Source organism: Panulirus ornatus, chromosome 1, assembly GCF_036320965.1.
Source record: "Panulirus ornatus isolate Po-2019 chromosome 1, ASM3632096v1, whole genome shotgun sequence".
NCBI lineage: Eukaryota > Metazoa > Arthropoda > Malacostraca > Decapoda > Palinuridae > Panulirus > Panulirus ornatus.
Genome location: NC_092224.1, coordinates 80141427 through 80157216, shown reverse-complemented (window position 1 = coordinate 80157216; position 15790 = coordinate 80141427). Strand labels below are relative to the sequence as shown.

The following is a 15790-nucleotide window of genomic DNA, read 5'->3' as shown; positions in this document are numbered from 1 at the left end:
GGTAGATTACTTCCCAGCTGTTCTTTTTCATCACTGTTTCATCACTGGCATCTACTCACGTATTCTTCACAAGTGTTCTTTATAATTATAAGTTGAGTATATGACTTAACAAATGTTGGCTCTTGATAGATATAGAACCTTTTTTGCACCACACTTGGTGGTGTGGAAATTACATGACCAGTTGTAATTTTCTGTAACAAAATGGCTAGCCCACCAAGTACTAACTCTCTGTCTCTTGTGGTGAAACATGATATTATTAGCCAAAGGCTAGACCTTCCCAACTTTTAGGGGGACTGAACAACTTGAGACTTGGTTTGCGAATGCAGAAAAAGCAGTTATATTTCATTGTAGTGATCCAGGTACTGTAACAGATGAACTTGAGATCAATTCAGCCCATTGATTTCGTTCATAGATCTTCCCTCCAGGGCACAGAAATTGTCAGAAATGCCCAAGCTCAAGCTCATACATGAATGGGAACAGTACAACAGTACTGGCATAGAATTACCAGAATGAAGGGAGGGCCATATTTTAAACTGGTAGCCAAGTTCGTGCCAGCTCAGGGTATAGCTCCTTCCCAGTTGTCAGGAGATGCTATTTTAAAACTTGGTATGACTTTCTTGGTTGTCAGGAGATGCTATTTTAAAACTTGGTATGACTTTCTTCATGAAGGATTTTCTCCATGAGTTAAGAAGGAGGTTAGGAAGGCAGGTATTGATCATGAAACTCCTGCCAGAAATGTAATCTCCATTGTGATGGCCCTTGAAAAGGAGAACTATTGTGCTCCTACAACCAAGGTGGCTATGATTAGGACATCCTCAGGGAGGAACAACAGGGGAGAATTAAATAAAAACTCAAAATATTTTTAGAAAGTCATTGGTATGCCATCAGTGTAATGTGCTTGGACATAAGACCTCAGTGCCCTCTACTAAACCTTTTATATCTTTCAGCATCTCAGAGAGGCATGGCTATTCAAACTGGAAGGGAGGTCTTTGAACAAAATCAATTTATGGGCTGAATCGATCTTAGTAGATGGATCACTACAACCAAACCAAGTCTCAAGTTATCCGCGTCTTCTTAGGCTTGCAATTAAAGCATGTGCTTAAACAAACTATATTTATTTCTAAACTTAACAAGCATAGGGTGGGAACACAAGGTAGCAGGGACACGGTGTGTACCTCCAGGCAATGCCAGCCGATCACTGATCGCCTCCCACTGAGTGGCACTGATCCACTCCCGAGTTGGAGTACTGACACTTCCTGCCAGTGGCAGAAGTAAGGGTTTGAAATTGGCTGACACTTCCATTGGAACTTTCCATGGTAACTTCCACTGTTCCTTTATGCTAATTACAGAGGGCTCAGCCACCTCAAGGTCTGTCCTTGGGCCTCCCATTAACCATACATACATATATTTACACTGGGTTGGACAATGGGATACAAAATGTACTAGTTTACTGTGGCAACTACATTTCCAGATTAATTCTACCTCGTTGATATTTTATGATAATGTTATAAATGTATGTCAGTTTTCATCAATTTGTCCTCATTGGGTATCTTTTCACAGGCTTCCTTTTGACTACTTAAACTTTTTTGTGAATTACCTTAGGGTGAACCATTGTTGCATGCCTTGGAACCAGATTCCTCTGGACCTATTTTGAAATTTTAAGTAACACACCAATATCACTGCAAAGATTACCAGGGTGACTAAAAAATCTCAGTAGAGAGGATGTTATCACATGATGGTGATTTGTGGAGACTTTGGGATTCATTGGTTCTGGAGGGACAGTAGGGAGAACTAGCTTAGACAAATTAGAGGGGATGGTAATATAATTGACCTTAGAAAACTAAACAGATTTTGACTTAGTTGGCCTCAAATGGATTAACCATCCTTTACCCAGTGCCATCCTTAATATAGTATATTGTGACAATGAGATGGTACAGGAGGTGTTATATACATATAATCTGATTGTCACGACTTAAGGCTGCTCAAAGAGACAGGCAATAACCATTTGAGTTGCCTTAGGAAGAAACAGATAGACTAATTCTCCTGTTACTACTGTCCTTACTTCATTAACTTCATACTTATCAAAAGCATAATGATCCTGACAATGAATTCCACTCACAATTTTCTTCATTTTTTTCTCTACATATTTCCCATTTCCTGCTTTAGTGAGGTAGCATCAAGAACAGAGCACCAAGTCTTTGAGGGAAAATCCTCACTTGGCCCCTTCTCTATTTCTTCCTTTGGAAAAGTAAGAACTGGAGGGGAGGATTTCTAGCCCCTTGCTCCCTCCCTTTCTAGTCGCCTTCTACGCTGCGCAGGGAATACATGGGAAGTATTCTTTCTCCCCTATCCCTAAGGATAAATTTTCTTCATGTATTTGTCAATTTAAGATTGGATGGATAGCAAATTAAATCATCGCTTCATCAGTAATAAGACCATGATAATTTTCTAACTTAGTGAGTCTCTTGATTTTACATTATACATTTGCAGTATCAGCCCCACGACTCTTGCTAACTCACTGTATGGGAACAAGGATGAAGATATCATCCCTTTGTTTAACAAATTAAAGTTAGTCACCAGATTGAAAACGTGATTACTTCAGTAATTGACTTGCTCTGACAGGGAATGAATAAGGGCTAATATTACTATATAGGCATGCATTTCATTTATAGTACTGGCTAAAAGGTTGACTGTCTGTTATGTTACTTATTGTACTAGTAATCCACCTAACATGTTTATCATATGATGCTAACAGATGAGAGTAAGTATCAAGTACAAATTCAAGACAATCAGCTCTTTCCTGCGTGATATCAATTTGTTGTTGGACATCATTTATATTCCCTTCTATAGCTAGACCAACAAAATTTTATCTACAATTCCATATGTGTTAAATAGACCTCTTTTCCTCCTCCTACAGTGCTCAGACTTAGGAGCTGGGAAAGATGAGTCTGCTGTAGGAGTTGAATTTGTCAGGTTTGGGAATGGATGTGTAACAAGACTCAGGGTGAACTTTGTGTTGTCTAGTTCCCATATCCAGTGAGTGAGGAGAGTGGGTGGTATCTTATCAGACAAGTTCTGTACTTGGATTAAAGCTGGACCCAGTTGCTCAAAGAGATGTGTGAGAATGTTTAGTATGTTCAGGATCTGTGCAGTTTGTGTCAATGTAAGCAATTGCCATATGAGTGACATTCCATGGCAGAGTTACCGGGCAGTCTGGGCATACTGGGTCACGAGGACAAGAAGGAGCAACATTATGTTCCTGTAAGTACAAGATCAAATTAACACTGAAAATAAACCAGTCCCTAGATGTGCCAGTTATGTAAGTTATAGCGATATGATTTTTCGGGTGCTGGAGGTGTAGGAATTGTTACTGACCACCACCTGATAAAGATGGAGAGGATTTGGAATTAAGGTCTTCTTGACCTACATCCTCTGGAGGATGGGCTGGAACTTGGGATCGCAGTAGCCTTAACTTATCCCTGTGTTCATCCCTGACTTCTCCAGTTTGGATATGATTGAGCTTGTACCAGTGTCCTGCTATATGTTGTGTGACTCTCTATAGACCCACAAATCTAGCGTCAGTTTTAGTCTTTAAAATTTTTAACAATGACCAATATTCCCAAAAGGTCTGGTGGTGTCATAGCTGACTTGTTACATTCTCTAGTGTATATGTCTGCGGCTTTCTGGAGTTCAGAAATGATTTTTTGATGAATTTGTTAAATCGCTCTGAATTTGTTACCTATAAAGCCTTCAGTGTCAGTATATCTTCTGGCCTTAACTTCCGACCACATCTCATAAGGAAATACTTTGTCATAGCTGTAGAGGGTGAAGTGAGGTGTGTCCCCTATCAACTCGTGGAAAGATAAGTTCAAGGAACTGTGCACGTCAAACGTGCAGTCATTCCAGCTACAGTTAGCAAGTCTGTGTGTACATGCATGTGTTCCAGAACCTTTCTGTTAAGCCTTTCAGCCAAGCCATTTGAGGTTGGGTGATAAGCTACGATGTTACATTTCCTTATGTGATACAATTCACAGAGGTCAGACAGCATCATGTTACTAAACTCAATGTCTGTAACTAGGTATTTTGGTGTATTATGTCTATCTAGAATGCCCTCTTTGAAAGCTATAGCCACAGTTTTTGCTGTTTTATCCAGGACAAGGACAAGTTCACAGAATTGAGAATGAATCTGTAATAACTAGGAGATACCTATTGGTACGGTGAATGGTATATAGTCCACTTAGAATATCCATGCTCACACGTTCCGAAGGATGTGTTAGAGCTGGATACTATAACACTGGAAGATGTGATAAGGGGTTACCTTTATTCTCATTACTATCTTGACAATTATCTTTGTAGGCAGAAACATCATGTGCCATGTTAGGCCAGTAGTAATGAAGATGTGTCTCTTTGATACATATGTCTCTGCCAAGGTGAGCAGACTGAAGAGTGTCATGAATCACTGACAGTATTTCAGGGATTAAGGACTTAGGGATGACTAGATGCATAACTGAACGTGAAGGAGCACCCGAAGTTGTGTCCCTATACAATATATACAATACATCTTCTTGAACTAAAAATTCCCGAAGAGGGACTGGGGTCTTGACTGTGAGATTAGCCTTATGACCCTTAAGGTAAGTTAGGACTGGGGACAAAAGGGTTCTTGGTTCTGTGCTTCGCTCAATGGCGGCTATGTTACGGGATAGAGCATCTGTGACGTGATTGGTCTTATGGGGAACATATTTGAACAAAGGTGTGAACTGAATGATTGAATGGCATCTGGCAAAATTGCCAGAAGGGTTCTTATTCTTAAACAATCCAAGCAAGGGTCAGTGATCAGTGTTAATGGTAACATCATACAGATGTAAATAGTGTTTAAAGTGTTAAGTGCCCACACTACTGCACGTGCTTCTAGCTCAGTTACACTACAATTTGCTTCTGCCTTGTTTAGTGTTCAACTAGCATACACTATGGGGTGGAGTTTACCTTTTACATCTTGCAAAAGAACGGCACCTAATCCTTTATAACTATCATCGGTGGTTAAGGTAAAGAGTTTTGCAAAATTGGGGAAACAGAGTATGGGAGCTGTAACTAAACAGTCTTTCAGCACCTTAGATTCTTGTTGCTGTTCTTCTCCCCATGGGAATGGGACATCTTTCTATAACAAATGTGTAAGAGGATTAGCAATTTGACTAGAATTTTGGACAAATGACCTACAGAACCCTGCCATTCCTTATAAAGGACTTGATCTCAGTAGGGTTGTTTGGCACAGGGTAATTTATAATTGCTTCACCTTTAGTAGTATCCACCCTAACTCCTCTCTGATCTACTATATGTCCCAAATATTCTATTTTTGACTTTAGGAAACTACATTTTGATAACTTGCTCTTTAGAGTGGCCTCTTGGAGCTCCCTATGATAGGATGGAAAATAGTGTTCATGGGGCGTGAGAATGTTATGGGTCTGCTTTGCGAACGAAACTGCATCCAAACAAATTTCCAATGTCGGGAAGGGGTAGAGAATGCTATCAGAGGTCAACTTCCTTTATCCATAAGTATTTGTCAAAACCCACTGAGGAGGTCAAGTGTGGAAAAGACTTTGTTTTTACCCAAGCTCTTTATAAGCTCTTCTAGCATCAGGCACTGTAACTGAATCAAGCTTTCAGAGGTCAGTACATGGCCTCCAGGTGCGATCAGGTTTAGTGAGTGTTCCAAGGTGATGTAGAGGGCTGATTGACACCCTGGGCCAATATATCCTCAACAGACTTGTCTATGGTTGTCTGTTGGGAATGTGGGATTGGATAAGCCGGGACATAGATGGGATTAGTATGGGGCTTCATATTAATGCGATGTTTAATTAGATGTGTCCTCAACGGTTCATTCCTCATTGCTACAATGTATCTGTATTTATTAAGGAGCTTAACCAGTTCTGGCATGGCTTTAGTGAACTCCGTTGGATTCACCTCAGAAGCATCGATGACTGGGATTTTGCTAACACCTTCAGGTTGAGAAACCTGGTTGACTGAAACTGAATCTGTAAGACCTGGAGTATTAACCAAGCATGAATCTCTAGGGGAGTGATGATTTACTGGCCAGGTGAGTCACTACTGATCCACCCTGAGACTGGCGCAAGGGGCAGTCTAGACTAATCCCTCCCATCTGAACTCTGTCGGCTTAATTGAGACAGCAGACCTTAAACCTAGGTTTGGAAGTATCTACACCAAACTTTTGCAAGCAGTTAGTATCTAATTGGAGTTTTACTTGAGTTAAGGTTTCTGGAAGGAAATATATGTCATGTGTCAGTTTAGCAAAACAGATTTTGGAATGAAAATAAACTCTGTCTGTGAACCTTACATCTGAACTTTGAGTAGGTTTCTGTTCGTCCAGTGTCTTAGTACTGGTTAGAGGATGTCATACATCAATACTCACTGGAGAACGTGAATAAGACTCATCACTTGAAAGAGCTTTAGTTATCTGAGGATCATCAAAAGGTATAGGGATGAGATCTCCCGTTATGTTTACTGACCTTTCATGTGGCATGCAAAATACCACCTTCCTTCTCATAGTAGGTTATCCCAACTACATATGTTATGGCATATGTGTGCCGTTCAACACCAGTGGTATAGACTATTGTTGGAAGTGGAATGTTTAACCACTCTACTGCGTCCTTTGGTAGTTGGGAAAGAGCCTTCTGTCAGTCAGATCCACTTCTGAACCAGTATCCAAGAAAAGGGATTGATTTGTCTGTCCAACCATTCCCCAAGTAATATGTATGTCTTTATGTCTTGTAGCAGACAAATTAGGAAAAATGATACCTGTGTGTAGGGAAGGGAAAGTTTTGTTATCCTGAGTTTCTGTAGATATTACGTATCCTCGTTGGGAGGCTGATTGTAGGATTCCCACTGGGGAAGTTGTATTGTGGAAGTTTGTAGGCCTTTAAAGGCCCTACAATTGTCTGTGTTGTGAGTGTGGACCCTATGGTAGGTACAGTACATACATGGAATAGTAGTGTTAGGAGTGTTCCTACTTTGGATGTTCCTCTCTACTTGACTTTGAGAATTCCTCTGTGTCCTCGTATCCCATGGTGTATTTCTTGGATTTCTTGGTGAAGCACTGGTTCCAGTTTGAACAGCCATACCTCTCGGAGAAGCTGAAAGATAGGGAAGGTTTAGTAGAGGGCATTGAGGTCTCGCATGTCCAGGCACATTACATTGGTGGCATGCCAACAAATTTTTAAAGCTACTTTGTGAGTTTTTATTCAGTTCTCCCCTATTGTCTCTAACTGAGGATGTTCTACCCATAGCCACCTTGGTTTTAGGAGCACAGTAGGTCTCCTCCTTTTCTAGAGACATCACAGTGGAGATCACAATACCTACCTTCCTTCCTAACTTCCCTTCTCAACTCAGGGGTAACATCCTTCATGAAGAAAGTCATAACAACTGGGGAGGATCTGCACCCTGGGCTGGAGTGGTTACCCAGGCAGACCTTGCTAAAATTCTTTGAGTTTCTTTTGCAATGGTGCAAACTTAGCTACCAGTTCAGAATATAGCTCTACTTTCTCTCTGGTAATTCTATCCATTTCCTGTATCACACCAAAAATATCCTGTCATTTTTGGTTGTGCACAACCAACACCAGTATTGTTTGTGCTCTTCCCATTCATGTATGAGCTTGAGGTCAGGCATCTCTGACAATTTCTGTGCTTTGGAAGGGGATCATTGAACAAAATTAAATGATGGGCAGAGTCATTCTTAAGTTCATCTGTTACAATAGTTGGATCACTACAACTAGATCTAGCAGCTTTTTTTGCATTCTCAAACCAAGTTTCAAGTTGTTCCGAGTCCCCCGAAAAGTTGGGAAAGTCTAGCCATTGGCTGATGATATTATGTGTCACCACCGGAGACAGAGGGTTAGTACTTGGTGGTCTAGCCATTTTGTTATAGTTAACCACTGTAGATCTCGGGTTATAATGATTAGTCATGTGATTTCCACACCACCTAGTGTGGTGCAGGAAGGGTTTTAAGTATATCAAGAAGTAACATTTGGTAATTCATATACTAAAGTTATACTCACTGTTATAAATTTTTCACAGTTGAGGAACACATGTGAACAATACGTAAGTAGATGTGAGTCATGAAACAGTGATGGAAGAGGAAGGCTGGGACATAATCTACCGTCTATCCACCAAGAGCCTTAACAGCTAGATTGAGCTGCTCTGATGCGAAGTGTCTGTGATGTTGCTTAGGTGTCCAGTTGTTGACTTCTCTGGAGTTCCGACTGGTTATATGATGTCATGTAGTCAACCAGTGTCTAGCGGCAAAACCTGTGTTGTTCTGTGACATCACAGTGGCTGAAGTACGGGTTTGAAATTTACTGACACTTCCACTGGAACTTTCCGTGGTAACTTTCAGTTCCTATATGCTAATTACAGTAGTGTTTTTAAACTCCTTACTAGTAAGTATTAGTCCTGATATCTTATGTTTAGTTCCCCTGCCCCTCAGTATGTGCTGTCCAAGTAATTACATTTCTGTAACCAGCTTGTCTAATTCCCCTCTTGTATTTGGTTACATAGAAATGACTGCACACTTGAAATTCTGACTACCTAATAATCTTTTCTTCTCCAGGAGTGGCAATGTTTATTTACAAGGACTCTAAAGCCTCACCTGCTGCAGGCAGCACAAGTCTTGGACTAGGAGAGATTCTTCTGGTAAGTAGTAAATAACTCTCTCTCTCTCTCTCTATATATATATATATATATATATATATTTTTTTTTTCATACTATTCGCCATTTTCTGTGATAGCGAGGTAGCATTAAGAACAGAAGTCTGAGCCTTTAAGGAAATATCCTCACTTGGCCCCCTTCTCTGTTCCTTCTTTTGGAAAATTAAAAACGAGATGGGAGGATTTCTAGCCCCCTCTCCCTCCCCTTTTAGTTGCCTTCTACGACATGCAGGGAATACGTGGGAAGTATTCTTTCTCCCCATCCCCTATATATATATATATATATATATATATATATATATATATATATATATATATATATTATATGAAATCATGCATTTATGATTTCATGCACTCGTGTCAAAAGTGAACCAACTTGATTTTTACTTCAGGCATTGTGAATATAAGTGTTAGGTCTGGTACATTTGATTATGTGGAAATTTATGGTAAGTGAATTTTATGGGGAAAATACTGCTTAAACTTGAAATGTTTTTTCGTAGGATTAATGGGCAAAAGTATCGAAATAAACCTTCTCTTACAGATATTTAATAATGAGGAGAAAATGTTTGAAAACTGCATGAATATCCATCTAGAAGTGTTAGTCAGCTTGCGTAGAATTTTGTCAAGAGGTGTCAAGGTGTTAACTAATATCGACATGCAGATTTCAAAAATGCTAAATTTTTTTTTCATGAAGTCCAGAGTTCTAGTTATGATGTCATCATTAATATTACTGTCAGTGTTGGACCATCGATCAAAAAATAGCCTTCAGCCTTTGTATACCTTAAATTCCTGAAAGAGAATTATTGCAGCCAATAAGTTATTAGTTTTTATTGTCTATACAGTCTTAAAGGATTCATTTATGAATGTAAGTGGGTTTCTTTTCTTTGGTAGTCCCATTTATGTACACAATGACCATGTGAGAATTATTAGATGTCAAGTTGAAACTAAAACTTGTGAAAATGATTAAATGTCATGTTGAAACTAAGATTCACTATGAATACTAAGATATATGTACAGTATATGTATGCAGATGGATAACTGAAACTCTGAAATCAGCAATTACTGGTGGGATTGGTACCAGTTTTATAACTAAAAGGTTAAAATACTTTGACTAAAGAAATGTAATGCAAAAAAAGTATCAGGGTGTTTAAGAAATTGTATGTTAATTTTTCCATTCAAAAAAGTTTCTATTCACCTCTTATGCACCCGCTTAATCTTTAGTGCCACTTGCTCCATTGCTGCAGATTTTTGTTTTGAGGCTGACACAGTACACAGCACATTAAGGTAACAAGGTGTCACAAAAAGAGTTGACATCTAATGCATTCCCTCAAAGAAGTTTCATTTCCACACCCAAGAACTTTCAAAAAGTTTGGTAATGATCCTGTCAGTAGTTGCTAGGCTCGGAATTTTAGTCATCCATGGAAGTTCATACATACATATCTACATACATGGGCTAAAGTTCCACTATAGTAAGATTTTTTTTAGTTTCATGAGTTTTTTGAAGCATTTTATTTCTTCTTGAGATTCCATGAATTTATTATAGTGAAGTTTTGACATTTTAGTGGCGCGTTTTTTTTTTTTTTAAGATAAGTGAAGTGAGCAGTTGTAATGTACAATTCCTTGTCAGGAACATTTGTGGTTCAACTGGACCAAGTTTGAGAACAAAAATTCTACTTTATCTGATGGATCCTTACCTCACTGACCAGAAATTGCATTATAACGCACTCTAATGGAATTTTCTGTTGTATCCCAAATTGGTCTCTTGTATCCAAAGGATCTTTAAGAAGCCAAATTCTGATGTGTTGAAATCTGTTAGAACAGGGTTTCACAGAGGATGCATCTCAAAAACTTGTAATAGTGATGTACAGTTTGGTATGTGTAGTATTGTATAAAGATAATTTATTAACAAATTCACTTAAAAAAGAATAAAAGACCAAGAAAGCATGACAGAGCAATGATTTTTATAATTAGTGTTGTAAACATATGTTCTTGGTAAATAGCTGTACATACTTGTTTCACCCCATGGGTACAGGCAGGACTCTCCTATTTCAAGTAAGGGCTTTTTAGATCTCAGCATATAAAGAAAAGGCATTGCAGAATTTATGCTCTTATCAGTAAAAAGAGTGAAAAAAAGGGCAAATGAGAGTTGGGGTGAGAGACTATCAGTAAATTTTAGGGAGAATAAAAAGATGTTCTGGAAAGAGGTAAATAGGGTGCGTAAGACAAGGGAGCAAATGGGAACTTCAGTGAAGGGCGTAAATGGGGAGGTGATAACAAGTAGTGGTGATGTGAGAAGGAGATGGAATGAGTATTTTGAAGGTTTGTTGAATGTGTCTGATGACAGAGTGGCAGATATAGGGTGTTTTGGTCGAGGTGGTGTGCAAAGTGAGAGGGTTAGGGAAAATGATTTGGTAAACCGAGAAGAGGTAGTAAAAGCTTTGCGGAAGATGAAAGCCGGCAAGGCAGCAGGTTTGGATGGTATTGCAGTGGAATTTATTAAAAAAGGGGGTGACTGTATTGTTGACTGGTTGGTAAGGTTATTTAATGTATGTATGACTCATGGTGAGGTGCCTGAGGATTGGCGGAATGCGTGCATAGTGCCATTGTACAGAGGCAAAGGGGATAAGAGTGAGTGCTCAAATTACAGAGGTATAAGTTTGTTGAGTATTCCTGGTAAATTATATGGGAGGGTATTGATTGAGAGGGTGAAGGCATGTACAGAGCATCAGATTGGGGAAGAGCAGTGCGGTTTCAGAAGTGGTAGAGGATGTGTGGATCAGGTGTTTGCTTTGAAGAATGTATGTGAGAAATACTTAGAAAAGCAAATGGATTTGTATGTAGCATTTATGGATCTGGAGAAGGCATATGATAGAGTTGATAGAGATGCTCTGTGGAAGGTATTAAGAATATATGGTGTGGGAGGCAAGTTGTTAGAAGCAGTGAAAAGTTTTTATCGAGGATGTAAGGCATGTGTACGTGTAGGAAGAGAGGAAAGTGATTGGTTCTCAGTGAATGTAGGTTTGCGGCAGGGGTGTGTGATGTCTCCATGGTTGTTTAATTTGTTTATGGATGGGGTTGTAAGGGAGGTAAATGCAAGAGTCCTGGAAAGAGGGGCAAGTATGAAGTCTGTTGGGGATGAGAGAGCTTGGGAAGTGAGTCAGTTGTTGTTCGCTGATGATACAGCGCTGGTGGCTGATTCATGTGAGAAACTGCAGAAGCTGGTGACTGAGTTTGGTAAAGTGTGTGGAAGAAGAAAGTTGAGAGTAAATGTGAATAAGAGCAAGGTTATTAGGTACAGTAGGGGTGAGGGTCAAGTCAATTGGGAGGTGAGTTTGAATGGAGAAAAACTGGAGGAAGTGAAGTGTTTTAGATATCTGGGAGTGGATCTGTCAGCGGATGGAACCATGGAAGCGGAAGTGGATCATAGGGTGGGGGAGGGGGCGAAAATTTTGGGAGCCTTGAAAAATGTGTGGAAGTCGAGAACATTATCTCGGAAAGCAAAAATGGGTATGTTTGAGGGAATAGTGGTTCCAACAATGTTGTATGGTTGCGAGGCGTGGGCTATGGATAGAGATGTGCGCAGGAGGATGGATGTGCTGGAAATGAGATGTTTGAGGACAATGTGTGGTGTGAGGTGGTTTGATCGAGTAAGTAACGTAAGGGTAAGAGAGATGTGTGGAAATAAAATGAGCGTGGTTGAGAGAGCAGAAGAGGGTGTTTTGAAATGGTTTGGGCACATGGAGAGAATGAGTGAGGAGAGATTGACCAAGAGGATATATGTGTCGGAGGTGGAGGGAACGAGGAGAAGAGGGAGACCAAATTGGAGGTGGAAAGATGGAGTGAAAAAGATTTTGTGTGATCGGGGCCTGAACATGCAGGAGGGTGAAAGGAGGGCAAGAAATAGAGTGAATTGGAGTCATGTGGTATACAGGGGTTGACGTGCTGTCAGTGGATTGAAGCAAGGCATGTGAAGCGTCTGGGGTAAACCATGGAAAGCTGTGTAGGTATGTATATTTGCGTGTGTGGACGTGTGTATGTACATGTGTATGGGGGGGGGGGTTGGGCCATTTCTTTCGTCTGTTTCCTTGCGCTACCTCGCAAACGCGTGAGACAGCGACAAAGTATAAAAAAAAAAAAAAAAAAAAAAAAGTTTGTTGAGTATTCCTGGTAAATTATATGGGAGGGTATTGATTGAGAGGGTGAAGGCATGTACAGAGCATCAGATTGGGGAAGAGCAGTGCGGTTTCAGAAGTGGTAGAGGATGTGTGGATCAGGTGTTTGCTTTGAAGAATGTATGTGAGAAATACTTAGAAAAGCAAATGGATTTGTATGTAGCATTTATGGATCTGGAGAAGGCATATGATAGAGTTGATAGAGATGCTCTGTGGAAGGTATTAAGAATATATGGTGTGGGAGGCAAGTTGTTAGAAGCAGTGAAAAGTTTTTATCGAGGATGTAAGGCATGTGTACGTGTAGGAAGAGAGGAAAGTGATTGGTTCTCAGTGAATGTAGGTTTGCGGCAGGGGTGTGTGATGTCTCCATGGTTGTTTAATTTGTTTATGGATGGGGTTGTTAGGGAGGTAAATGCAAGAGTCCTGGAAAGAGGGGCAAGTATGAAGTCTGTTGGGGATGAGAGAGCTTGGGAAGTGAGTCAGTTGTTGTTCGCTGATGATACAGCGCTGGTGGCTGATTCATGTGAGAAACTGCAGAAGCTGGTGACTGAGTTTGGTAAAGTGTGTGGAAGAAGAAAGTTAAGAGTAAATGTGAATAAGAGCAAGGTTATTAGGTACAGTAGGGTTGAGGGTCAAGTCAATTGGGAGGTGAGTTTGAATGGAGAAAAACTGGAGGAAGTGAAGTGTTTTAGATATCTGGGAGTGGATCTGTCAGCGGATGGAACCATGGAAGCGGAAGTGGATCATAGGGTGGGGGAGGGGGCGAAAATTTTGGGAGCCTTGAAAAATGTGTGGAAGTCGAGAACATTATCTCGGAAAGCAAAAATGGGTATGTTTGAAGGAATAGTGGTTCCAACAATATTGTATGGTTGCGAGGCGTGGGCTATGGATAGAGTTGTGCGCAGGAGGATGGATGTGCTGGAAATGAGATGTTTGAGGACAATGTGTGGTGTGAGGTGGTTTGATCGAGTAAGTAACGTAAGGGTAAGAGAGAAATGTGGAAATAAAAAGAGCGTGGTTGAGAGAGCAGAAGAGGGTGTTTTGAAATGGTTTGGGCACATGGAGAGAATGAGTGAGGAAAGATTGACCAAGAGGATATATGTGTCGGAGGTGGAGGGAACGAGGAGAAGAGGGAGACCAAATTGGAGGTGGAAAGATGGAGTGAAAAAGATTTTGTGTGATCGGGGCCTGAACATGCAGGAGGGTGAAAGGAGGGCAAGGAATAGAGTGAATTGGAGCGATGTGGTATACAGGGGTTGACGTGCTGTCAGTGGAGTGAATCAAGGCATGTGAAGCGTCTGGGGTAAACCATGGAAAGCTGTGTAGGTATGTATATTTGCGTGTGTGGACGTGTGTATGTACATGTGTATGGGGGGGGGGCCATTTCTTTCGTCTGTTTCCTTGCGCTACCTCGCAAACGCGGGAGACAGCGACAAAGCATAAAAAAAAAAAAAAAAAAATATATATATATATATATATATATATATATATATATATATATATATATATATATATATATATGTTTGAAGGAATAGTGGTTCCAACAATGTTGTATGGTTGCGAGGCGTGGACTATGGATAGAGTTTGGATGGTATTGCAGGGGAATTTATTAAAAAAGGGGGTGACTGTATTGTTGACTGGTTGGTAAGGTTATTTGATGTATGTATGACTCATGGTGAGGTGCCTGAGGATTGGCGGAATGCGTGCATAGTGCCATTTTACAAAGGCAAAGGGGATAAGAGTGAGTGCTCAAATTACAGAGGTATAAGTTTGTTGAGTATTCCTGGCAAATTATATGGGAGGGTATTGATTGAGAGGGTGAAGGCATGTACAGAGCATCAGATTGGGGAAGAGCAGTGTGGTTTCAGAAGTGGTAGAGGATGTGTGGATCAGGTGTTTGCTTTGAAGAATGTATGTGAGAAATACTTAGAAAAGCAAATGGATTTGTATGTAGCATTTATGGATCTGGAGAAGGCATATGATAGAGTTGATAGAGATGCTCTGTGGAAGGTATTAAGAATATATGGTGTGGGAGGCAAGTTGTTAGAAGCAGTGAAAAGTTTTTATCGAGGATGTAAGGCATGTGTACGTGTAGGAAGAGAGGAAAGTGATTGGTTCTCAGTGAATGTAGGTTTGTGGCAGGGGTGTGTGATGTCTCCATGGTTGTTTAATTTGTTTATGGATGGGGTTGTTAGGGAGGTGAATGCAAGAGTTTTGGAAAGAGGGGCAAGTATGAAGTCTGTTGGGGATGAGAGAGCTTGGGAAGTGAGTCAGTTGTTGTTCGCTGATGATACAGCGCTGGTGGCTGATTCATGTGAGAAACTACAGAAGCTGGTGACTGAGTTTGGTAAAGTGTGTGAAAGAAGAAAGTTAAGAGTAAATGTGAATAAGAGCAAGGTTATTAGGTACAGTAGGGTTGAGGGTCAAGTCAATTGGGAGGTGAGTTTGAATGGAGAAAAACTGGAGGAAGTGAAGTGTTTTAGATATCTGGGAGTGGATCTGGCAGCGGATGGAACCATGGAAGTGGAAGTGGATCATAGGGTGGGGGAGGGGGCGAAAATTCTGGGAGCCTTGAAAAATGTGTGGAAGTCGAGAACTTTATCTCGGAAAGCAAAAATGGGTATGTTTGAAGGAATAGTGGTTCCAACAATGTTGTATGGTTGCGAGGCGTGGACTATGGATAGAATTGTGCGCAGGAGGATGGATGTGCTGGAAATGAGATGTTTGAGGACAATGTGTGGTGTGAGGTGGTTTGATCGAGTAAGTAACGTAAGGGTAAGAGAGATGTGTGGAAATAAAAAGAGGGTGGTTGAGAGAGCAGAAGAGGGTGTTTTGAAATGGTTTGGTCACATGGAGAGAATGAGTGAGGAAAGATTGACCAAGAGGATATATGTGTCGGAGGT

At 40.5% G+C, this 15790-nt stretch overlaps 1 protein-coding gene across 1 annotated transcript in view; it reads left to right on the top strand.

The window, feature by feature from the left end:
• The window catches only part of meigo (Solute carrier family 35 member B1 homolog meigo), a 66436-nt gene that overhangs the window by 28997 nt on the left and 21649 nt on the right, over nt 1–15790 (top strand). The window contains exon 5 of the mRNA XM_071664464.1: nt 8618–8700. Within this exon, the coding sequence (XP_071520565.1) occupies nt 8618–8700 (83 nt within the window). The remainder of the gene's footprint in view (nt 1–8617; nt 8701–15790) is intronic.